This window comes from Neolamprologus multifasciatus, chromosome 14, assembly GCF_963576455.1.
Source record: "Neolamprologus multifasciatus chromosome 14, fNeoMul1.2, whole genome shotgun sequence".
In the NCBI taxonomy this organism is placed as follows: Eukaryota; Metazoa; Chordata; class Actinopteri; order Cichliformes; family Cichlidae; genus Neolamprologus; species Neolamprologus multifasciatus.
The window spans coordinates 11215195-11239689 of NC_140452.1; the positions used below are offsets into that span (position 1 = coordinate 11215195).

At 40.5% G+C, this 24495-nt stretch overlaps 1 protein-coding gene and 2 long non-coding RNA genes across 12 annotated transcripts in view; 1 reads left to right on the plus strand and 2 right to left on the minus strand.

Moving 5' to 3' along the window:
* The window catches only part of robo1 (roundabout, axon guidance receptor, homolog 1 (Drosophila)), a 229592-nt gene extending 215233 nt beyond the window's left edge, over positions 1 to 14359 (plus strand). For 4 of the 10 annotated variants that reach the window (XM_085184211.1, XM_085184212.1, XM_085184214.1 and 1 more), the window contains 9 exons: positions 1821 to 2207; positions 2928 to 3044; positions 4132 to 4276; positions 4533 to 4763; positions 5505 to 5998; positions 6103 to 6264; positions 9166 to 9441; positions 9525 to 9718; positions 11497 to 14356. In XM_085184211.1, the coding sequence (XP_085040337.1) occupies positions 1821 to 2207; positions 2928 to 3044; positions 4132 to 4276; positions 4533 to 4763; positions 5505 to 5998; positions 6103 to 6264; positions 9166 to 9441; positions 9525 to 9718; positions 11497 to 11511 (2021 nt within the window). In that variant the 3' untranslated portion in view covers positions 11512 to 14356. Of the gene's footprint in view, positions 1 to 1820; positions 2208 to 2927; positions 3045 to 4131; positions 4277 to 4532; positions 4764 to 5504; positions 5999 to 6102; positions 6265 to 9165; positions 9442 to 9524; positions 9719 to 11496 lie in introns of all 10 variants that reach the window. The other 6 variants (XM_085184210.1, XM_085184208.1, XM_085184209.1 and 3 more) reach the window with 3 other exon arrangements.
* Positions 1 to 24495, minus strand: part of LOC146503607 (uncharacterized) — a 56076-nt gene that overhangs the window by 12531 nt on the left and 19050 nt on the right. Inside the window, exon 2 of the long non-coding RNA XR_014877868.1 lies at positions 4579 to 4802. This is a non-coding gene — a long non-coding RNA (uncharacterized LOC146503607). The remainder of the gene's footprint in view (positions 1 to 4578; positions 4803 to 24495) is intronic.
* LOC146503608 (uncharacterized) lies at positions 16581 to 21960 on the minus strand. Its single transcript, XR_014868872.1, has 3 exons — positions 20809 to 21960; positions 19656 to 20732; positions 16581 to 19620 (listed from the first exon to the last, which is right to left on the minus strand). It is a non-coding gene; the product is annotated as an uncharacterized LOC146503608 (long non-coding RNA).

Here is a 24495-nt window from a genome sequence, read left to right on the forward strand (position 1 = left end):
CCCTCCTCTCGAAGGCAACAATGCAATCATTTGACAAAATAACTGTAGAGATAAGAAATGTAGGGAGCTGGGGGAATCCGCAGTGCAAAAGGAAGTAAAATCTGATATCTAGGTTAGCTCCCTGGAGAGTTATTCTGTGTATCGCTCCCTTCTGTAGGTCTCCACAAGAAAAACCTAGAGAAATATTAGGATTAAGAGAGGCTGTGCGCTTGTGTGTTTGATTTATCTGAGGTTAAAGTAGAGCTGTTTTAGGCAGGAAATAAAAGGAGCACACTGAGCAGGGCTCATAGCTCTACTCTGTTGCTAATCAAATTGCTCTGCTGATTTCCATACAGTTGTTATACCCGGTAATGTAATTTCCCCTAAGTGCTCAGTTATTTAAGAAATGTGCAGCGGGCGAAGGGGTCAAGGCTGGACTGCAGACGATGGCCAGAAGCAGAGAAAAAGAGAATGATAGAGGGAAAAGGGTGTACCTGGAAATGCAGATGGAAAGAGAGGAAAAAGTAGTGATGAAGAATAAGTGTATGTTAAATGATACAGTGAGATGTATTGGCAGAAATACCAAGCAAAGATAAGATAAGTAGGGTGAGGGGGGAAAAAGAGAATACCACCAGGTGGCCTCTAGTTTATTTAGCACTAGTACAGTTATCAACAAAGGGAAGCATATTTGGCCTCAGAATCTTATGCATTGCTGCCAAACCCCACACACACACAGAGTATGATGTAGGACGTAATATTAATAATTAACAGCCATGACCAAAAAGCCTCTATCCTCTGGAACTTGGATTGCAATGAAATGCTTTATGTTCTAAATTATGCACTTTGGGACTATGCCTTTAAGGGCAGCACATAATTCCTGTCCAGCTGTTCAATCCAATATCCATCCAGCCACTAAATAGTTTCTCCTGACTTCAAACCTTTCCAGTGAGGATTAATAATTCATTTTGTAGACTATAGTCAAGTTGAGTTTTTCTTTGTGCTAATCACCCCTCTGAGGTTGAAGTGTTTAACTCTACCTTAACATGGTCTGAGATGTTTAACGGGGAATAACAGGCTAGAGGCAGCCCTCACTCGCATGACACCCTGCTGTATGACACTAAGGAGCTTGCCAGACGCATGCTTTGTGTGTGTGCCAAACCTAAATTCTGAACATTAAGAGGATCACTGACTAGGTGACAGAGCAAAGAAATACGAGTTAATGTCCCTTTATCTCAGCCATAGGGGCGCTTTCACACATCAACCTTTGAAGTGTTTGAGCTTTTCCATGCAGCTGAAACATGAGTTACGTGGCACGAGCTGCGCGCACCTATGGCCGTCCTTGGTATTTACCGCAAGGCTGGCTCTCAGATCTGCTGGAGGATTTGAATATTTTATGAGCCAGGGAAAATTGGATCTGTCAGTGAAGCTGTGCTTTTACTGCACGCCTCATTCCAGGTCTTTGATACAGACATGTCTCCGTCCCTCTCAATGAGCAAAGACGCTCCCAACCATCAGAAGAAAAAGAACACAGATGACACCTACACTGAGTCATGGGTGAAACTGAGAAGGGGGTAACATAACCTGTGTCAGTCACCTAGAGCAGATCGTCATTTTTGCAAACAAAACTGAGACTTAAAGCATAAGTAGAAATGTCTCTCTGGAAGGTGGGGATCATTCAAAAAGCTTGAGATGAAAAATGTGTTGCTTTTCTTAATTATTTCAGCTCGACAGTAGATGAAATGATGCCTTATTGTTTGAAATCTTTTGCCAAACTGGCATACTGCTGCTAAGCTGATCAGCAGTAGAAAAGACTGACTAAATGCCCTCCTCATGTTCTTCAGCCGACTGTATCGCCAATTATAACAACCAGATGGAAAACAAGCAGACCAACCTTATGGTGCCTGAGTCAGGAGTCTATGGAGATGTAGACCTGTCCAACAAGATCAATGAGATGAAGACCTTCAACAGCCCAAACCTTAAAGATGGCCGCTTTGTAGGTCCAGGGGGCCAGCCGACACCTTATGCCACCACTCAGCTCATCCAGTCCTCCATTATGGGAAACAACATGAACTCAGACAGAGTGACTGGAGGGAGTGGAGGTGGACTCGTGGGTGGAGGAGAGGTGAATGAGAAACACTGCTGGAAGCCCCCCTCAGTCCAGCAGCAGAAACAGGAAATAAGCTCCCAGCTGCAGTACAACATCATGGAGCAAAACAAGCTGAACAAGGGTGAGTGTGTGGAATAGCCAGCAGCCATCTTTAGAGAGGCCAACTCCAAGCCATGATCTTCTTCCACTCGATTTTTCCCTCACTTCTCTCTTCTCCTGGCTGTTTCGCCCCACTCTGGATACGTGTAGAAGAGTTTCATGCTCATGTATCCCTTGGCTCTGTCTCAGTCCTTTTCATTCAACAAAAGCACCATCACTGTCTTTCTGCCTGTCTGTACGGCATTCATGCAACCTCTCCACGCAATCAAGTAGAATCTTTACTGCTAAATGAGGGCCAGGCTTGAATTGCTATCATCTTTTGGTATCTGGGGTGTCTCGTTTTATAACGAAAGCAGGTGTGAGAGTTTATCCTTGGTGTCAGATTTCTAAAGGAAAGATAAAGATAACTCAAAGATCTTTAAAGATGCTTTGAATGAAGCTATCATCACCTGGTCGTACCTGCAGAAAGGAACCACAGCCGGTGTGATAGTTTTAAGATTTCAGTGCAGCTGTTGCATGTGTTCACATACTCACATGAGAATGAATATGAAAGCATGACCTGCATGCCTCATGTGTAGCTAAATACATAGTTCTCGGTGTAATCTCATTTCACTCCATATATTGTTTAACATTTCTAATGTAAAGCGGTGATCTTTCTTTAGTACAAAGTGGTCGTCTTTGTGGTGTCCCTGTTTGCCTGCCTCCCTGCAATAACTATATCCTTCACTATCCTCACCACCAGATCGCTACAGAGGAGGTGACAGCCCTATGCCAGCCACCATTCCCTACAGCCAGACTCATGACAGCCACACTGGGGGCTCCTACAACAGCTCTGACCGGGGCAGCAGTAGTACCTCCGGTAAGATGGTTAGAGGATCAAGGACAGGAGTTTTTTCAGGTCGGGCAGTCGGCAGTTTTACAAATCAACACAGACTCTCATTCGATGTTCGCAGGAAGAAAAAAAACGGCAATATATTATTTTTCCAGCTAAATTATTACTATGAATTCTATAATTACATATACCCTCAAGCTCCGTTTTAAAATCTCAGCTTTCTCAAAGGCTTTAAATCACTTTGAGCCACTAATAAAATATGCTTTCAATTGTAATTTGATTAATTTGCATGTTAGCCCATCTTGAAGCAAAGCCTTCAGTGTGGAAACATGGTGAATAAAACACAAGTGCCAACAGTACTTTGAAACAAAGGCATAAGAGCATGTTTCCATTGTTTTTTGTTTTCTTTATGCAACATCATCCAAGGATGTTTAAAGCAAATTAGATAAAAGGAAATGCATCTTCAAATTATTTTGTGTTTGTTATTCTGCTTTGTACTTTTTATTTCTGGGTTTGTCCTTGCTTATTTTGCATTACTTCCGTTAATTGGCTTTACTTTAATTCCAGTATGGAGCAGCCTAATTTCATCATGGCCTCAATGTCTGTCTTTGGACAAGGACAAATGATAACACATTGCAGACGGCATGCAACACTGCCACCTTAATGCCATGTATCCATTCTGATATTGCGTTTGAAGTTCAAGCCATTAAGGAGCAGCCTTTAGTGCTGCCTGCACATCACAGCTCATTGGTTCACAATTTTAATAGTTTTCTATTAATTGGACCCTTTTCTGCTGTTTTCCTTCCACCTTTTCTCTTCATACTGGGTTATACCCCTTCAGGGAAATAGCTGTTTTATAGTATTTCCCCTCATTTAATTTTTGAGCAGTATGGGCATACTTACATAAATTGGAGAGTTGCATTAGCCTTTTCACTCTCACATGTAAAATTATCGTTTTCTTGTCAGTCAGCCTTATTAATGTCAATTGTCTGTGCTGTCAGTATCTTTGTTACCTTGTGATTTCTCCAGCATTAATAATTGATGTGATTTTTAGAGACAGAGTATGTGTATCTGTAGCGGTCCTGTGAATGATCGTTTTCCCTTTTGTGAACAGGGAGTCAGGGTCAAAAGAAGGGAGTGCGCACCCCCAAAGTACCCAAACAAAGCACAATGAATTGGGCTGACCTTCTGCCCCCTCCTCCTGCAAACCCACCCCCAACTCGGAACACAGAGGAATACTCTCTACCGATGGAAGAAAGGTGGGACATGTCTAAATGGTCATCTGATCTGACAGTATATTTAAATACTAGTTCATTGCTGCTGCCTTTTCTCCATTCATTCCAAACAATTGCCCCAAGCATTTTCTGTCCATTAGTGCTAGGTTCATGTCAGACTCTGATAGAAGGCTGACATGAATATTTAGAGGATGTTTTCTGGCTTCAATAAAAAAAAAAAATGTTCATGTTTTTGCTGAGCGATATGAAGGTAATGAGGCTTGTTTCTCTCTGCTGGCAGCTGTGATCCAGACATGCAGTGCCCCATGCCCCCCTCTCACATGTACCTGCAGCCTGATGAGCTGGAGGAGGAAGAAGAGATGGAGAGGGGGCCCACTCCTCCCATCCGTGGGGCAGCTTCTTCCCCTGCTGCCGTGTCTTACAGTCACCAGTCCACAGCCACTCTCACCCCCTCACCCCAGGAGGAGATGCAGCCGATGCTCCAGGATGCCTCAGACAGCCATGAACGCAGGTACAGCAGCATGATGTCAAGCTGTCTGCAAGAAGAAAGCTGCTGAAAAGAAAAAAAATCCTCAAGAAATGTATCTATTCTCTAAAGCCTCATAAAGAAATATGATTTACTTTGCATTTGAAATTCATGGCTGTTTTCCTGATTGGGCCCATTAAACTTCATGTATATCGTCTGTATATTGTGTGCACCGTTGGCCATTTTTCAAAAGCACATCTTAGGTTTTAGACTGATTTCTTACCTTCTGGGGAGTCATTTGTTGCAGTTCATTTCCGTATAGTACGAGGATTTAAGCAGTAGAACATTAGGGTTTTTTTGGTTTTTTTAAAATGTGTTTCAAATAGGTAGCACATCAGTGTAAATTTAGTCACATGTATTTTTGTCAGTGATTATAATTGTGCAGAAATCCAGCTGTGAGATAGAACTGTTTTGGAAAACTCATCCCTGTCATTGTGCCTGAAGGGGGGGGGGGCATAATGAATTTGAAGTTCATCTTCCACAGAGAAGCCATTTTAAAATAAATTAGCAAATTCACATCATTGGGGTGATCAAAACTTAACTTCTAATGTGACATCAGAAGATCATCAGCATCATCAACAGTAAAGCACCTCATTTGTAGTCAATTGGCTAAAACATGGGACGATTAAGCTGTTTTTTCCATAACTGGGTAACTATGATTTAATGATGCAAAAAAACTCTACAGTTTATAAGATACTGATGTGAGTTTTTTTCTAATTTTTATAGGCGCCATGCTGTGAGCCCCCCACCCCCTCCCAGGCCCATGTCTCCTTCACACACATATGGGTATATCAACACCCCGTTAGCCTTGGACACGGATGGTATGGAGGAGGAGGACATACTGGAGGAAGAGGAGGACGGCGATGAGACAGATGCAGAGGTGGCTAAGATGCACTACCACCACACCCACCCCCACACAAACCCTCACCATCCCCAGATGCATCCGCGGAGGTTGCTGCTACGAGGGCTAGAACAGACGCCTGCATCCAGCATGGGGGACCTGGAGAGCTCAGTGACGGGCTCCATGATCAACGGATGGGGGTCAGCTTCCGAAGAGGATAATGTCTCTTCGGGGAGATCCAGTGCAGTCAGCTCATCAGATGGATCCTTCTTCACAGACGCCGACTTTGCTCAAGCGGTTGCTGCAGCTGCAGAGTATTCAGGCCTCAGGGTGGCAAAGTACCCTAATTCACAGGGCCAAGAAGTTGGGGGAGCTTCGGGTAAAGTAGACCACTTTTATAGGAAATGTTTCTGCAATAATTTTATTCTCTTGCTGTCCAAGAAAAAGAGGGGAAAAAAACTATTGTTCTGTTTCTTTTGTCAGCACGAAAATACCAAATAAACCCATCAAGTCACCGTCCTGGCAGCCCGGTGTCTACAGACAGTAACATGAGTATGGCCGCTGTACACAGGAGGCCTCCTAAAAAGCAGAAACAACATCCAGTAGGTCATCCAGCGAACCAGCGACGTGAAGTTTTCAATGAAGGTACACATCTTTTAATTACATCTAGTTATATTTAAAACAGGCTCATTTGATATTGTCGATTATTAACCAAAAATATAATAAGATAAAATAGTAAAAACCCTTTCTGCCAGTTAAGTAAAAACATTTCAGGTTCAAGTAATAGTGATCCAGAATTACAAGTCTTGTTTTAACGAATATTTCTTTCAGGTCTTTTTTTGTTTAAAGCCTATTGTGTGTGTGTGTGTGTGTGTGTGTGTGTGTGTGTGTGTGTGTGCGTGCGTGTTATGCAGCATCTAAAAATGATCAATTATCAAGAAAATTAAATGTTTATCATCTCCATCCGGGCACACACAGTGTCTTTATCACTTATCATTATTTACACAGACAAGTGGCAGCAGTTTAGCTGTATCCCACAAGTACACAGATGGTCAGTTTGTATCAATGCTGCTCCTATATTTCCTGTAAAGATATGGAAGGGAGAAGTGCAGTTATCTGTGACAGAGTGTCTGTAAATGACTGAGTATGGGTGTGCTGTAAGCCAGAATTTTAATCATCTTCTCTCATGTGTTTATGCGCATGCATACGTGGCTTCACTCCTAATCTGTGGCAGGGCTGAACAGATCGGGCGAGTGGTGGGCTGGAGGCCAGGGCCATGGTGGGAAGAAATTGAGGGGGGGTTGTCTCACGGGGGCTCTGCCCAGCTTGGAGATGCTGATACTAGGATGTCTCTCTACTCTAGCCACTAATGAAATGGATCAAGGTGCTGTGGCTCATACTGAAGCATCACCTAGCTCAGTAGGGGTGGAACATAAACTCAAAGGAGGCTAAATACGGGAACAGCTGCACAGAGAAGGAAAAGCTTTAACCTTGTTAAGGGACAGAGCAATTAACATTTTATAGCACCATCATTTAAAACTCAGAAGCCTACCAATGAACAACCTGTTTTTCCCCACTTCCTTTCTGCTTTGATCTTGTGGAAAGATCTTTTTTTTTAAATTTATCTGTATTTGAGAGTGTGCACATTGTCACTCTTGTGTGTACAGCATGTGCTGTCCCAGAACTGGCTCTCCTCTTAGTGTCAGGTGTCCTTGAGTGTTGGAAGCACTTGACAGGGAGATTTAATATCCAGCTCACTGGGAGCCAGACCAGCTCTATCACTGCAGACCCCCCCCCCCCCCCCCCCCCCCAAAAAAAAAAAAAAAACCATCATCCTTATATCCTGGCTTCCTCCCCATCCGCTGCCCCTCCCATTGGCGTGATCTCTCCATCCCACTCCACTCTCCTCTCCTCTCCTTTCCTCTCCTGCTCTGCTCCGTCTTTGTTTGAGCAAGGAGGGGGCGTACTGACAGCTCTGCAGTTCTGTCTGCCTATCAGTCCTCCTGCTGATTACATTTGATCTGAATGGATTGTTTTTCATTTAGAGTTTATTGCCTCCCCTGCCCCCAACCACCCACCCTCCCACCCTCCATACCCTGTCTGTGGTTTGGAATACTGCTTCTGAGGTGATAGGTAAAAACGATTTAATGAAATTTAAAAGAAAGGAAACACAAACCCTGTTTTCTAGGCACAAATTACATTCACAGAGGCAAACACATATCTGTCATTTGTTTATATATCCTTGAGGTGTCCTAATTTCTTTAGGTTAAGACTGCTAACCAGGAAAAAAAAATCAACACCTCTACCCCTGCACCTCAGCAGCCTCACTTCCCTACTACTTATCCTTTTTTGACCTAGTCATTTCTTTTGTTTGCACAGTTGATGTGAAGTTATATTCTCTCCATGATTCATATTATGTTTGACTCTGATGCCTTTGTCTGCCTTTTCACCGAACTTAACCCTTTCCTTTCCTTTCTCTTCCGATATGCTTCAGCCTTGCCTGCCTAATTAACCACCAGACCCTCAGATTAATCCTCCTTGGCAAGCTCAGAGACAGTTTCAGACCTGAGCTCTGTTCTCGCCGATATTTCCTCGTAAATCTAAAAGGCGCTCAGCTCCTCCCTTGTAGCAAGCTATAGCTCAAAGACTGTGGCATTGATCGGACTCTGGCTGAGGCAGAACTCAGGAGGCAAGACAGATATTAAAAAACTGCAGACGCCTCTCTGCTATATGATATTGACCATCCCTTTTGTATTCAAGGGGGAGTGGAGGATAATCAGGAAAGTGTATTGAAGCTTCACTATACTGCTAAGACAACACAGCAAAGACATCACCAGCCCCATTAGCTTGTTGTGTGTATAAAAAAAATAAAAAAATCTTTGATTCTTCTAATCCAGTTTTGTCTTAAAGTCTGTGAGGTAGCCACTGAGATCTTAAGTGTAAGAGCTGACACTCACTATGTTTAATAACGTTCTAATCCAATGTGGATTATGGGTCTGGCTGCCAACAAAACCATCCTCCAGGTTGGTAGCTGATTAGAAGATGAAATGCCATTGATCGCAAGCAGACAAGGCTTTTTGCTCTGCGTTTTGTTTAGATAGCCGTGTGATGTGTGAGAGGCCAGGCGGCTCACTGGCTGGTCTCGTATGAATAATGGCTCAAGGACAAGCAGCATTGATTCATCGACAGAAGAAGTCGAATAGGCCAGAGAGGCAGCTGCTGACCGTCACACTCCCCTCCTCTCTTGCTCAAATCTCATAACTCTCTGGCAGATTCAGCCTCTCTAATGTCATCTGTTCTGTTTACTGTCTGTTCGGAGGAGTTTCCGTTCAGCATGGCTATGTCTGCAGCTCTGGGTGTATGTACACACATCACAGCTGTGTTTGTGCATCACCTTGCAGGTGTGAGACAAGTGAGTGACAGATGATACACACTAAAGTTTCATAAGTACACAGATCTTGTGCTCCAGTCTGTTGCAATTTTCTAAACTCTTGTGGGGGTTTTTTTGTTTTTAATGTGCTTTTGCTTCCTGTGTTTATTTTTCAGATCTCCCACCTCCACCCATCCCCCCTCCAGCAGTGCTCAAGTCCCCTACACACCCTTCCAAGGTAGCTCTGGAGGGCCGGGGAGTGATTTCCCCCAAAGCCGGTGAAGGTCGAGACAAGAGAGGAGGAACAGGGGGATATCGAGGCCGAGAGGACTCGGACCCCAGAACCAGCTCATCTGAACGCAAAGATGCTCAGGATAGACAAAAGACTGCTCACGGAGGGAAAGGGAATAAACATGAGAGTAGCACTACCAACAAAGCACGCCAGCATGCAGGTACTACAATAGTTACAGCATGAAGGAATTCTTCAGTCCGATGGGTAGCACCTTGATTCTTAACTATTGTTCCCTGTTTATAGGTTCAGAAGACATTATGCCGTATAGCCGACCACAGTTCCCTACAGTCAACAGCCCCCGAGACCCAAGCTCCTCTAGCTCCATGTCCTCCCGGGGCTCAGGAGGCCGGCGGAGAGGAGAAGGAGGGCGAAGGAACCCTGCAGATATGGGCCTCAACACCTCCGGAGCCTTCCAACCAGGAGATGAAGAGATAGAGGTAAAGGGTAGTCTTAGATTCTACTTCTCTGAAATATACATGATGGGCATCTGCATTCTACTTGAGTAATGTCAAAGACAATGTCCCATGTTTGCATCTGTTAATCTTGGCAAGAGATTGAATACAGTTTTTGGACAATGATACAATCTTTGTAATTTTTGGCTCTCTACACCATCAGACTGTATAGAGCCAACTTTAATTCAAGTTGGCTCCAACTTTATTTCAACGGCTCTATATTTTAAATCAAGGTATTTTTACCAAACATATTGCATTGGTTGTTTAGCAATTTTCAGAAGCTGAAAAGGAATTGGACAACTGACTGACAAATAGTGTAGTAGGCCGGTTAAGTCTCAATAACTGGACGTCTTAACATGAGGAAAAAAAGATCATCATGCAAAAGAGGGAAAGACACTACTGGCTAAAAGCCAAAATAAACCTATCAGAGAGAAAGCAAAAATTATGGTAATGGCCCAAATCCATATTTGGGCCATTGTTAAAAACAAGGAATGCACTAGGCAGCTCAGCAATACCAAAAGGCCTGAAAGACCAATGAAAACACCTGAAGTGAATGACCACAAAATTCTTTCCTTGGTTAGGAAAAACTCTACGCAATAGTTAGCTAGTCTTAAGGAGGTAGACATATCACATAAAAGAGCACAGTTCTTCTGGACGAAAAGAAGAAAACAAAACAGAAAACCAAAAAAAAAAAAAAAAAAGATAAAAATAAAACCAAAATTATCTTGTACCAGAATGGCGTGAAAAGAAAAGTAATTAGTAGGATTGCAATAGTTCCTGATCAAAAACGCAGCAAAAATGGGTACATACAGCCGCCAATGAAACTGGGTCACTGGCATTTATTTATGATGCGACTGCTGATAGAAGTAGATGGATTCATTCTGTACAGGGATATACTCTCAGCTCAGGTTCAGCCAACAGACAACACTTCACAGTCCAAATTGGTAATGAGCCAAACTAGGGCTGTTCGATATAACGATATATATCAGATGACGATATAAAAACGTCTATTGTTTCATTTTACGCTATTGTTTGTTTCGTGGTGTCGCAAAATAAACTGTTTACGGCAATATTTTTTCATCGTTTTGATGGTCACTGTAGTGGCTTTATTCATTTCCTAAAGTTCTCTCTTTCTCTTATATTTAATATAACCACACTACAGACGGACAAGCGCCTGTTTTTATGCGTTGTCGTTAGCAACAACGACGGTAACACCATCACGTGTCCGCTTGTTTATGTTCCACATAAACCTTTTCAAAATAAACTGAATCACGTGAAAGAGCAGATTATTTACGGATGAGAAGTAAAAAAGAGCTGCCAGGTGCTAAAAAATAAACCTTAGAGTCAAACGTTAGAACAGGCTTTTCCCCGCAGCACGCCGTGTAATAACTACTCACAAAGAAAACGGCGGCCGTTACAACTTGTGTCTAAAAATGTATCGCTTCATGCATCAGTTAAAACACTCGACTCCAGGTAAAGGACGTGCAGCTGGAAACACTTCCCGCAAGTCGAGCTGCCCGAGAGTCACAGAATTTACAGAAAATGTTGAACAAATGGCTGAACAAAACGGCTTTTTATGATGTCTATGACGTTAATAAGTTATTGACTGCAAAGAATGAAAATCCTTTGCAGCCAATAATTTTGTATTTAAAATACTTTTTTGTTTAAATTGTCCTCTGACAATGGGATACACAGATACAGATCTACAGTGAGTCAATATTGGCTGATCTTTGTGCTAACCAAAATGTTTTTGTTTTTCCCAGATGGTAGAAAGCTGAAGAAGGAGGAAAAGGACAGACTGTTCTGATTTTTTGTCCTAGAATGGAGCACCATTGTTTCTCTTACAGTTTTAAATATCTTAGTATTTCACCATCATGTTGGCTGCCCTCATACTGTACATCAGTAGTGTTTCTTTACATCTGGAAAACAGACCAATGTTGTTTTTTTTCTAACTTATCATTTTATATGTCCATTGAAAAAAACGAAAGAGTGAAGAATAAAATGGTGCATTCAAAACAAAATACACAGTAGTATATTTATGTTTAATTCCAATGCAATATGGAGTGAAATCTTACTCCAGATATTGACATGACTCAGCTTGCCTTGAAAAGAACTTTGGAAAGCCCATACAGTGAGATGTTACTGTAATAAATTAGCTGCAAGCAGAGAGAGGTGGACTGTCTGTAAATATACATGTATACATGATGTCTTCTTGTTTTACCCATTGTGGTACCTCAAAATTGTCTTCCTTGTTTTATTTTTTGCAAATTCTAATTTTATTATGCCAGTAAATATAATTATTTTATCAATTCCATCCATGTTGTAAATTGCTATATTATTTAGCTTCCCCAAGAAAGTGCCACTTTGGGATTTTTTCTTTTTTTTTTTGTAATGCACTGTTATGTTTTGTGTTCTCATCGATGTTTGTTATTTGTTTTACTTTGGTTTTAAAAGCACAATCACTAAACTTTATTTTAAACCATTCTATCTATTAACCTTTTCGTCTTACTGGAGGAAAACAGGTATGACAAAGAGTCTAGTTAATCCTGATGATGATGATGATGATGTTGTTGTAGGTAAAGATTGCCGTTTACAAAGGCTGTGCTTGAAAGGAGACTCCTTATGTTGTGATTGTCTTCCTCTCCAGTTCTGGCGCAAGTGATGACAACGACAGTTAATGTGAGTCATAGCTGCAATGTAAATACCTTTTCACATTGACCATAAACTCAGCTATTGCACATTAATTGAAATGGTAATGCTGACTCCGAATGCACTTAAATGAATGTCAAATACAGGAAAAATGTCACTTTGGGAATCTGGAGAGGTTGTAATTGGACAAGAAGAGTCTCTTTTCTTGATACTAAAGGGCTGATTGAGCCCTGTTTTAAGGAGAAAGGGTGCTGTTGTTTATTCATAGGACATCTGCAAACATTTGTTTCGTAAAGCAAAAAAGTAAAAAGAACTTTAAAAAAAAGATGAATAAAAAAAGTTCAAATTATAAATGTTCCTTTGGTCATTTGTCAGTATTTTCTGAAAGGATAAGCCTATATCCCTTTTTTTAAAGCTCATTCCACAAAAAGGTTAAGACCAACAATTTGTTATTCTATGACTCAACATCCATTTTCCTTTGGTGTTTTTGGCACAACCCCACTCCTACTGAAGAATCTTTCCAGCCATCAGATTTCTACCGCTTATCCAGAACTTATTCCCAGGAACACTTTCCAACTCCTGCAGGGATCCTGAGGCTTTCCCAGGCCTCCTAGTTTGGTGTTTTTGGAAAAACCCCAAACAGTTACAAGGCGGGGAGAAAAAAAAAAAAAAAGAATCTCATTATATGACACAGATGATCACACCATAGACTCAGTTATGTGCAATTATGCCCCCTCAGCATTAGAATGGAAAAAAACAAAACTATGTATTGCCCTCTGTTATCTTTTCCTAAGTAGTAATGTGCGATTCCACTGATTTCCTTTCCGATCCGATACCAAGTAAAATTCAGGGTGGTATCGACGATACTGATCCGATACCGATACTTTGTACAAAAAATTACTTTATTTATTGTATTGCTATCGTATAGCTTCATAATGATTACAGAACATTAGACTACTTGTTCTTATCGCTTGACAATGCAGAATTATCATATAGACATTAAAAAACTGAAGCTGTGTGCTATTTGAACACGTTTCCTGCCTGCAACACTAAAGTACTCCGTGAGAGACGTCTGTCTCGCCCCAGCAGCACCTGTCCCTCTCCTCCTCTTCAGTTCGCCTCAACATACGCTCGTCATATTCTGTGATATGATTTTTACTGTGAGGTATTTGACGAGGTTAGTGGTGTTGCCACAACACCTCACTGTCTTGCCACCTGAATCGCAAACCACGTCTCGGCTGTTTGTGGAGGTAAAATACGTCCGCACATGACTCCATTTACAATCAGTCATTGTTGTGAGTGCGCACTCGGGGCTGCGACACATTTATACAGCCGCATATGATTATGAAAGGCGGAAGAGGAAGTAGTTCCTTCCAATGTAGACAATCTGAATGATATAGTTTCTTTCCACTGTGTTCCTGTTAATGATAAACTACAAATCTGCCCTAAATTACTAAAATATCTATATTTTATTACGAGAATCGATTCTAGAACATAAATGACTGGTATCAGAGGAATTGATATTTCAGTATCGATCTGCACATCACTACTAAGAAGCTGCCTCCATTTTCCTGTCTGCAAGTAAGAAACACACTAAGAAACAGTATTGTGTACCAACACACATCACCTTTAAGGGAACACAGAACCAAGTTTTTATAAGCTGCTCACCTGCGCACACATCTTTCATCACGGCACAAAAGGCGCTGCTGCTGTCAGTAAGAACTGAAAAACTGTGATACTCTCAGCAAGCATTTTGTCACTGTTGGGTCAAATATCTAAATGGCAGTTTTAGCCTTTTATACTGTAACAGGTCTGTGCTACATCAAATCATTTGGAGTCATTTGCAAGTTTTTGCATCATATCACAATATTGTTCCTATAGTGCACAAAACAATGAGACAACCCTTCTTGACTAGATCCTAGATGGAAAATACTTCAGTCTTATAATGTGACAATATTGTGCAGCTCCTGACAAGTTAGAAAGGTTAAGTTACTTTAGTTACTGTTAAACTAAAGGGTTTCTTTACGGTTTTACTTAAAACCAAAAGATAAAATAACTTATAAATGCAGATAAACAATTTTTTTCACTGCATCATCAGGAACATGAGCCAACATTTTTCCAAATATTGGAACAGAATTTTGAGGACATGTTGTGCAACCCTAATACCACAGACTTATAAACAGAGTAAAGCATGTTGACAATATGCAGCTTTTAATCATTTATATTATTTTTGCATTACTAAATACTGGATAACTCGCAGGCTGCTAAATACAGCCAACATTTTAACTTTTCAAAATAAGAAACTAAAATAATGTGCAAAATGTGATCCACTTTCCACTTTGATCTCTCAGTTGCATATAGCTGACAATTCAATTCAATTCAATTCAATTCAATTTTATTTATATAGCGCCAAATCACAACAAATGTCGCCTCAAGGCGCTTCATAGATACAGAGAAAAGCCCAACAATCATATGACACCCCCCACTGCCAATCCCCCCCCCCCCAAAGGTTGTCAGGATTTCCAGAGCATTTTCTAGAATATTGCACAACATAAGCAATGAGATGTTCAATTCATTTTTAGCACTTTTCAAAAACATAAACAGGATTTCTATTAATTTCCCATTTCTGACTAATCAATAATACAAAACTATTTCTGCTGATGTAATAAATTATTCATAAAAGGCACACAATTATTTTAATGATCTTTACCATAAATGTAATTGATCATAATAACCCAAGTGTAATTGCATCAGCTACAATTAAACACTTTTAATGAGAACTAATATGAGCTGACCTCAACCAAAAGTATACATTGTACTTCAACAACACCATCAAGGAGGGAACTATCAATATTCTTGGCTCAGTCGCTAAATAGCCATTTCTGTTCTGTACTGTAGCTATTCAAATGTATTACCTAATGCCAATTCCATTAGTGTTCTCCATTACTCACAATATCAGCATGCCATGTCATTCAGTAAAGGCATTTGGAACCATAGAGGGAAGCTAAAACCAACAGCGGAGGGATTATATTCAATTTGACAGGCCTAGATTGCTGCCAATTAGGTGTAAGGAGAATTCAATGAGGTTACATAAGAGAGTGAATACAGTACTCATCCCTTTTCGTCACTCACTCGGTGATGGGGTGACTGCTGATGTAACAAAACAAAATATCCATAAAAAGAATCAGGAAATGACACTGGCACCACAGAGGGACTCTAGACAGCGACTTATCCTAATTGGAGACGGAAATACATTTGTTCCAGTTTATTACATCTAACCTGCCTACTGCTTGTTCTCAAAGAGGCAATAACCTGGCCTATGGGAGTCTTTAATGTCAAGCACTGTCTGACTGGCTTATTCAAACAGCAGTGATGAAGAAATAGAGATGATTCCTCCCCTTTGTACTCCCTCATGAATCTCAAAGAACTGGAATTAAGTCCTGTTTTTACAAGCTAATGAGTAGTGCTGCCCACCTCAACATGCTGTACCATCAAGAGACTTATGCCTCTAGCTGAGAAGCAGGATTTTGCATCTACTATTGCAGTAATTTGATTTTTTTTTTTTTTTACCATTTATGAATATGTTTGTTTTTTTTTTGCATTTTTTAATAAAATTGAACTTTTTTCTTTAAAAATAAGAGAACATAGTTTGTTTGGCATTTAACATTTACACATATAAATTAAAATTTGAAAGATATCTGTATTACTTAGCAACAATATAATTGCAGCTATACCCTCAGAATAGGTGATTCGCTCCTCCACCACCTCAGCTCTCGGAGATCCCTTCCCCCCTCATTCCCCCAGGTGTTCTTTAATAAGCACCTTTCTAAATAAGAACAAATTTGGAACAGGAGAGAGCATCCCCTCATGCCTCCATCCATCATTTTAATGAGTAGAGGTGTGTCCTGTTCTCACAACGAAGTGCAGGTGATTAAAGATCTTAAGTGGATACCCGGGCAGCCAGGGTTATTCACCCCATAATGACATGAATATGCACAATGAGGGTGAACTGTCTCTGGTCTGGTCCTTACAGTTACTCAACCTGTGTGCATATATGCGCATCTAAAATAATTCTATGTTGTATATTTTGGCCCTATTTCTTTCTACTGTCTGGCCAAAAAAGGACCTATTGAGCTTTTGGACAAACAAATAATGACCCCATTAATTAAAAACAGGTTGCAGATTGGTTGACAACTGCTAGTTGCAGCCTTTACTGACTGCAAAAATATAATCAGTTCCAAGCTTATAAAATAAAAAGTTTTACCAGTAAAATAACTACATTAGAATTTCTATATTACCGAATTAAATATTTCTATACTATAAAAGTATAATTAGGAGGACATCATTGCTTTTGCCTGGTAGCAATTGATAAGAAAGAAAGCCACTTTCTGTTCCCCAATCACAGGGTTCACCACAGCACCGGTAGCTCCCAGGAACAAACTGGGGATATTTCTTCAGTTGTTAGGAAAAACTACTGCACTATGGAGCCACATAGGGTTAAACTGTAAAGGGTAACGGTTGTAGGTAATTCCCCGATTCAGCGGCGACTTCACCAAGTTTCAGGTGAGCCTGGGCTGCCATTAATTGGCTGATCACCCATTGGTTTGTGACATCAAAAGGGCAGGATGGATCTGACTGAGAAGCTCCAAACTAATTTGCTATTGTAAATCACAAGGCAGCCACAGAATCAAATCAGTTGCGGTGTTTGTCCGACTTTCTCCTCTCTACAGCTTAATTCAACTTCCATCAAAAATAGACTTGCTCCAGTGTTTTTTGGTGAGTGGAAAGCACTTCTGGGACACTGAAGTGCATCTAGTGGAATTGTAATTATTGTCTTGAGAGGGCACAAGCAACTCCAACAGGCACGCCACAGCCAAAACACTATGCTGCACACCTTGTGAGATTCAAGGCTGACAAGGAAACCATAAAATAAAAAAAATGGTAGTGACTGAGAAACTCAAACTCATCTGCAAAAGTCTTAATTTGCACCACAGGACCAGTAAACAAGTTTCAACTTCTCATATACTGCTATGCAATCAAAATATTTCCCAATAAGAGGAGCAGAAGATCTATTGAAAGAATACAGTATTAAGGCAGTTCGGCACTGGATTCAAGGCATAAACAGTAAAAGAGGAGGGTCAGAACTTTTGAGTTTAAAAAGTGAAATCAACCTAAGTCTTTTTAAACTGCCAACAGCTGGCGACTACCCTGGTTGCAAAAAGTTGCTCAGAAGTCTGAGTTCTTGTGCTCGCCTGCTTTTTGGCCTCAATAAAGTCATAATGGTTTACTAAGTCAGTCAGTAGTTTCAGGTCATAATGAATCAAAATTTAACATTTTCTAAATTATTGGTCATTCTGAAAGTCAGAAAGAGGATTACCCAGAGTCATTACCTAATGATTAATCAATCACATATCATTAAGAAGAGATTGTGTGGATCCACCCCTCGCTCGAGACACATATGGTTTCAAAACACAGACATTGTAAAGGCGAAAACACTGAGCTCAAAACTTAACAACAGAACTATTAACTAATAGGTCATTTTATAGTGACTACATCGATCTTTTATAAGCAGTCTATGGTGACTGCAATGAAGAGATTACAAAATAAATCTAAGCAATTTTTACAAGTTCTAAGGATTGCAAAATACCAGCCATTGGGTTCACTGCCTTTGCCTAACTTTGAAGAGAACAAGTGAATGATTAATTTGCAAGGCAATTCCTTCTCAGTACTCTATTGCATGCATTACATTGCTTCCTGTGACTCTATACAGGAATATAAGCACACTAACCTCTCCCCCTCCTTTAAATTCCCATCTTTATGCCTTCAGTGTTTCACTTTTTGCAATCAATAATTTAAACTGCTGTTGCTTTCCCAGCAGCCAAAAACTAATTTCTTTTGTGCACATTCAGGCTGTCTCTCATTTCTGATCGCAAAACTGCTTCATTAACCTCCTTCCCATACTAGAAGGTAATTAAGTGAACAGCTGTGCTCTGTCTGACAACTCATCTTATACTGTCACTATCCTCTGTGAAAACACCAGCGAGGAACCCATCATCACAGGTGCGCAGCGTTTAGACGGCTTACCAGCACCTCTCCACAGCCATTTACACTACAGCTGCAGGTCAAACGCCATCTCTTCAGACAATCAATCAAAACTCATTTAGGTTTAACAGTCTTACCAACCAGCTCATCACAATTATATGCCATTACAAAAAGAGCTGTTTATAATCAGTGTTAAACTCTTAAGCTCGTGAAACTTGTGAAAACTAAACTGATGAGAGTTATTGTAAAGGATGGCCGTCAGTGTGAGACTGCCAGGCGTAATGAGAGAGGAACTGTGGAAGCCTGCCAAATCCAAGTTGTGCGTGGTTTTTTTTTTTTTAATAACCAAGAAGTAATCTGGATGATTTGTACATCCATTTGTCACTTAGCCAGTCATTCTAACCATCCTTATTTAGTGCTGACGGGTCTGCACAATTAACCCAGAGGAATATAGCCTCCTCATGCTGTCCCCTGGAATCTTTCTTCCCTCAGCTTTTTCTCTGCTTTGCATCCATAAGTTGATCTCAAAATCTAGCATTTAACACTACCAGTGAATCATAGACTTTATCAAAGTGCTTGTTATAATTATTAAACAGTTGTTGTCTCAGTGATGTTTATATATAATAAAGATTTTAAAAAGAAGATTAAAAAAGTGTTGTTATTTAAGCAAAAAAAACCAAACACTTGCACAAAGATGGGTTATTTTAGATTGAGTGCCAGCTGGTAGTATTTGTGAGCTATAAGACATGCCTTATAATCACCACTTTGACATCTCTACAGAAGCAACGTTAGAAGAGGAGTCTAGGTCAACCAATTACAGGCACATCAGTCAAAAGAGGACGTATAATTACTTGTTTTTAGTTCCATTAATCAATATGCAGAAAACAAGGTCCAGACAATGTGTGGCTATAGTTCAGGAGGTAGAGCAGGTCATCTGATCTAATCTAATTGGTATGTTGGTGGTTCAATCCCTGGCTGCTCCAGTTTGCATGCCATATACTTTTGGCAAGATACTAACCCCAGGTTGCTCTCCGATGCATCCAAAAGAGTGTAAATGTGTCAATGTTAGCACTTGAGCATAAAAAAAGTTCATGTATGAACAGGTTCCTTGAAGTGCATGGATCTTTGTTTCATCCTGAGAAACACCGGCTAGTCATTGGCCTTCTTTCTTCCACTTAACATACAGTCTCAGGGTGCTGGATTTGGGGTAAAACCCTGCACAGTAATGAACTTTCTTGTCTTGATGTCACTGCCTCCTATTTCATCCTTTGGTCACCTGATTATCCCAGCAGGGTATTGAATGACTCTCAGGACGTAGGTGTTGATTGTTCTTCTTGTTCTTTTCATTCACCTGACTCCTCAAGACTGGCCTTAGTCTCTCCAGGTATTTGGTGGTTGTAGCTTTCCTAGTGATGTCTTCATGGATCCCATTTGCCTGTGGGACATCTCAGTGTCTGCAATGTACTAAAAGTAATAAGAAGGCAACAATTTCCTCAGTTCTGACTATCTTCCCTCCTTATTGCCATCTGACTACATTTCTCCAGTCCAAATGACACTCTGATATTACTGTAAATCCTAGTGGTGTGGGTGAGAGAGGGAGAAAGAATGTGTTTTTCTTTTTTCTTTTTAAATATGTGAATGATTTATAACCCATTCCTTCAAGACTTTGAACATTAGTGCCTTAGAGCATCACACACATAACCAATTTTTCCAAAAAGTTAGAGAATATTAATGAAAGATAATACTATTATTAGTTATTAATATTATATAATTATAATAATAATTTGGATTAATCTCATTTTATTTGAAATGGCCTGCACCCACACAGCATTTCAGATAATAATGACTACCCGTGATCACTGCATAAAGACCATTCTATGCTGCTGGTGACATAACCTTACTTTAATAACACCAGAAAACTCCACCACACTCACTTTCACCTGACTTTGAACCCCCTATACCAGGGGTCTGCAACCTTTAACACCCAAAGAGCCACTTGGACCCGGTTTCCACGCAAAAGAAAACACTGGGAGCCGCAAATACTTTTTGAAATCTAAACTGAAGATAACACTGCATATATTGTTTTTTACTTTTATGCTTTGTGTGAACAACTAAAGTAAGTAAGTAAAGTTTATTTATTAAGCGCTTTTCACAGACAGGCAGTCACAAAGCGCTGTACACAAATATTAAAATAAACAATACAATCAATAGACATTATACACAATGTAAAAGATCAAATGTAAATAATGTAAAGAATATAAAATACGTAGATCAACAAAAGGCTTGTTTGAACAGAAAAGTTTTTAACCTCTTAAGCCCCAAGCCTACCTGATTTCCTGCCTTTTGCCCCCGTATCAGGGGGCGTTGGGGCTTAAGAGGTTAACTGCTTTTTAAAAGAATCCACAGAGCAACTAAGGTTTGTTGCTTATGAACTCCATGAAGTGCTACAGAGAAAATTACATGTTATTTATGTAATTAACACATTTTGAACTCTTAAAGAAATATAACAAAAGGAAAGACACCCAGCTGAACTAAAATGATCCATGTAGCAAACAAAAACTGCTGTGAGCCGCCACCCTTATATCGCCTTTGGGCTTTTAGAGCCTTGACCTGACTTTTAAAAAGTAATTGGAAAAAAAGCACTATGCTGCTAAAAAATAGATATTTGCAAAATTCTGTCTAAATATGTATTTTACCTGGTTAATGTGTGTGGCGGGGCGTGGTCTACAGTGCCGCTGCAGGGGAGGCGGACGCACCTGAGCGGCACCCGCAATCACGCCTCGCCGCCTTAAAGTCTGCGCTCTTTCTGCTGTTGTGTTGTCTGGCTGTGAGCTGAAAAGCAACAGCCGGCTGTATGCGTACAGCAACCATGTGTGAAAAGTGGTCAGTAAAGAGATGCTGAAAAGCATGTTCATGCAAACATCGTCGGGTCTGCCGTGATATGTTTACAATAAGACCCGAACCTCTGCGCACAGCATCTGCAATTCGGGGCTTTCATCTTTACGCAGGACTGTAAGCTGTCATCTGTGAGGCGTGAGCGGTGTTTGTTTTAACATAGTTCATGGTGGAGCTGCTGACATAATGTGGATCCGAAGATCCATAACTGGCCTACCTGGGGTCGAAAGTATCGATAAATGCACGGCGTTTCGGCGGGTACACCGGCTTTCGCGAGTGTGACGCTTATTTTGAGCGGTGAAAAAATAATAAGATATAATTTTATTTTTATATTTCAAAATCACAATAATCTTCCAATTTAGAACTACAAGTTAAAAAAAGAACTAAACACAAATAAAATACACTTCAGCTAAATACTTCTAATTTATTTTCCCAAACCACCGGAGCCGCAGTATAAGGACAAAAGAGCCACATGCAGCTCCAGAGCCGCAGGTTGCCAACCCCTGCCCTATACCCAAGACCACACACAGAAATTTTTGGTTTTACAAAAACATTCAACACATTTAAAGTTGCTCTAACACATGAGATGATGTACAGTTACTGCTATGCATTAAAAAAAGAAGAAGAATCACATGTTATACTTCATATGGCATTTCTAGAAGACTAAAGATAAGAGTGAAACTTCACTCCATGACTGCATTCTACTAAACTCCATTTTTTTTAATCTACTGAATACATTTGTTTTCAATTGAACAACAGATTAAACCAATCTCTGGGTAGCTGCCCATCATTTGACGAATTAACTAATGCAATAATCACCTTAGCACTACCATCATTACACTGTTCTTTGGAAATGGATTTAACAATAATACTAGAATGGCTGATTTTGTGCTAATGCAGTAAATTAAATACATGCCAAAGTGCTTAATCACATTGATGCAACAGTCATGTAAATCCCATTTTGCCACACAGCAGTCCAAATAATTGATTTGCAACACTGGGTCTGCACTGACCTAATGCAACCTGCATTATTAACGAGAGATAACTCAGAGATTGTAGAGCAATCTTTACATGCGCTCCTTGGTCCTTTATAGATTGTAACTCAGGCTCCTGCCTAATACACTACTTTTACTAATATGATTCTTTTCTGCGACATTATGAAAAGGTAAACAAATTAAAATCCTTATATACATAGTAGGCGTGTGAATCTACCTCCCACTCATTTCCCGGTGAAGTCAAACAATCCCACTGAAAGACCTTTAGTCTTAGTCAAGGTGTTTGTTAGACCTATAATTACAGTACTGGAAATAACCTTGAACCCGTGTGACTTTTCCTCTGGGCTTTGAATGCCCAACACAAACAGACAATCACAGTGCTCAAAAAGGCACATGTTTCCATAACAGCATCACCGAACACATTCAGCAAAACACTGACATGACCAATCATGGAGGCCAAAAGTAAATGATGACAGACAAAAGGTCTGGCAGTGTTTGATGTTCACCAAGGGCACATAATGTGAATAAATTAAAGTGTTTTCTTAGTCAAATGACTTAGGGAGTGTTGGGTACTTGAATGGCGGGTGTTCTCCAGGCATTGATAGATGGAAGGTGAGGACAAGGGTGAGTGGGCAGTGGAGGTGTTACAGGGAGGGGAGGATCATGTTGGTGGAATTTAAAGGCTTTAGGCACCTTTAGGATCAGCCCTCTCTCTCCCTCTTTCTCTCTCTCTCCATTGCTGACAGACTGCATGGTGGAGGTGAGACATCATGCTTTGTGTGGCCTTGGGGCTTTTTTTCCTCCTCACATAAGATGGCTGAAGTGCTTATGTTGCCATCTTAAGCTGTTGTTTTACAGCCAGGCCATTTTTTCTCTTTTATGACTGTAACCTACTTGAGAGAACAACCTTTCACCTAAATTTATCTTTTACTTGATATGTTTGTATTTTAACCAATTAATTTCATGTAGACAAAGACCTAGATTGCTAAAGACAGGGCAAAATCCTGTGACTGGCTTAAGGTTAGATGTTATTTGACTGCAGTGTATTTCTAAATCGTGTCCAGAGCTTGTTCTATCGATTATTATTTTTCTCTCTCTCAAAAAAGACTAATGAGCACACAGAATTCCACTAGAAAGGTTAATACAATATTGAAATGTCAGGAGATTAATGATATTGTTCTTTCTTCCTATGGTCTTGTAGGGGAGGGTGACAAATGTCTTGCCCTTTTCACTCCATCCCTCCCCATTTGTGATCTCTCTCCCTCTCCCTCTCATTCTCTTTGTTTCTTATTCTCCATCTTCCATTATTCCTCCCTCCTATTTTCTCCTCCTCGTTCTCCTTCGCTGGCCATGGCCTCTAGATGCTAAGGACTTTCTCCACTTCTGTCTGTCAATACTGTAGCTATATGCAATGACACAATGCAAGAGATGTGCTGTGCTGCACAGAGTGTGCAGTTGACAGTAAATGAATAGCATGGATCCATCTTCATTAGAAAGTAAAGAGACTTCTTTATAAGAATTCTGCCTTCATTCCAGACCAGAAATGTTTGTGTCCATGCGCCACACCATCAAACTGTTAATGTTCAGCTTTGTTGTATAGAGAAAAAAAAACAAAACACATCTGTCTTACAAGCGCTACAGAAATAATATTCAGTGTTTTGGTCCTTTTGCTGCAGATGTTAACTGGTATTATGTGTTCAGTGTTTCAGTGGTGCACATCTTGACTCCTCCCATGCTCCTGCAGTACCCTGGCATGGGGTCCAAGTTTTAATCAACTCTGCATAATTGGAGTGATTCCCTGTCTTGCTGTATATTTCAATCCATCTGTATAATTACGGTGAATTAAAGTCTTTGTCAGAAGGAATGAGGAGGGAGAAGCCACAGACTCCTTCCTACCAGTAGACCCCCCCCCACACACACACACACACAAAGACACCACCACCCACCCCATCACCTATACTGTAGCTCACACAATTAAACACCAGCTTGAGAGAAAGAGGAAATTACCTCCTTTGTCATCTCACTTTTCACTGGTGAGGGGCTAAACACGCACATGAACATCAACAGTAATTAATGCATCATGACGACCTGTGTACAGAATACACCTGATATCCCTCTACAGACTGCTACAGATTAACCAGTTAGCTTTACAGTTTTTACACAGTCACTGTCTTAGTGTTA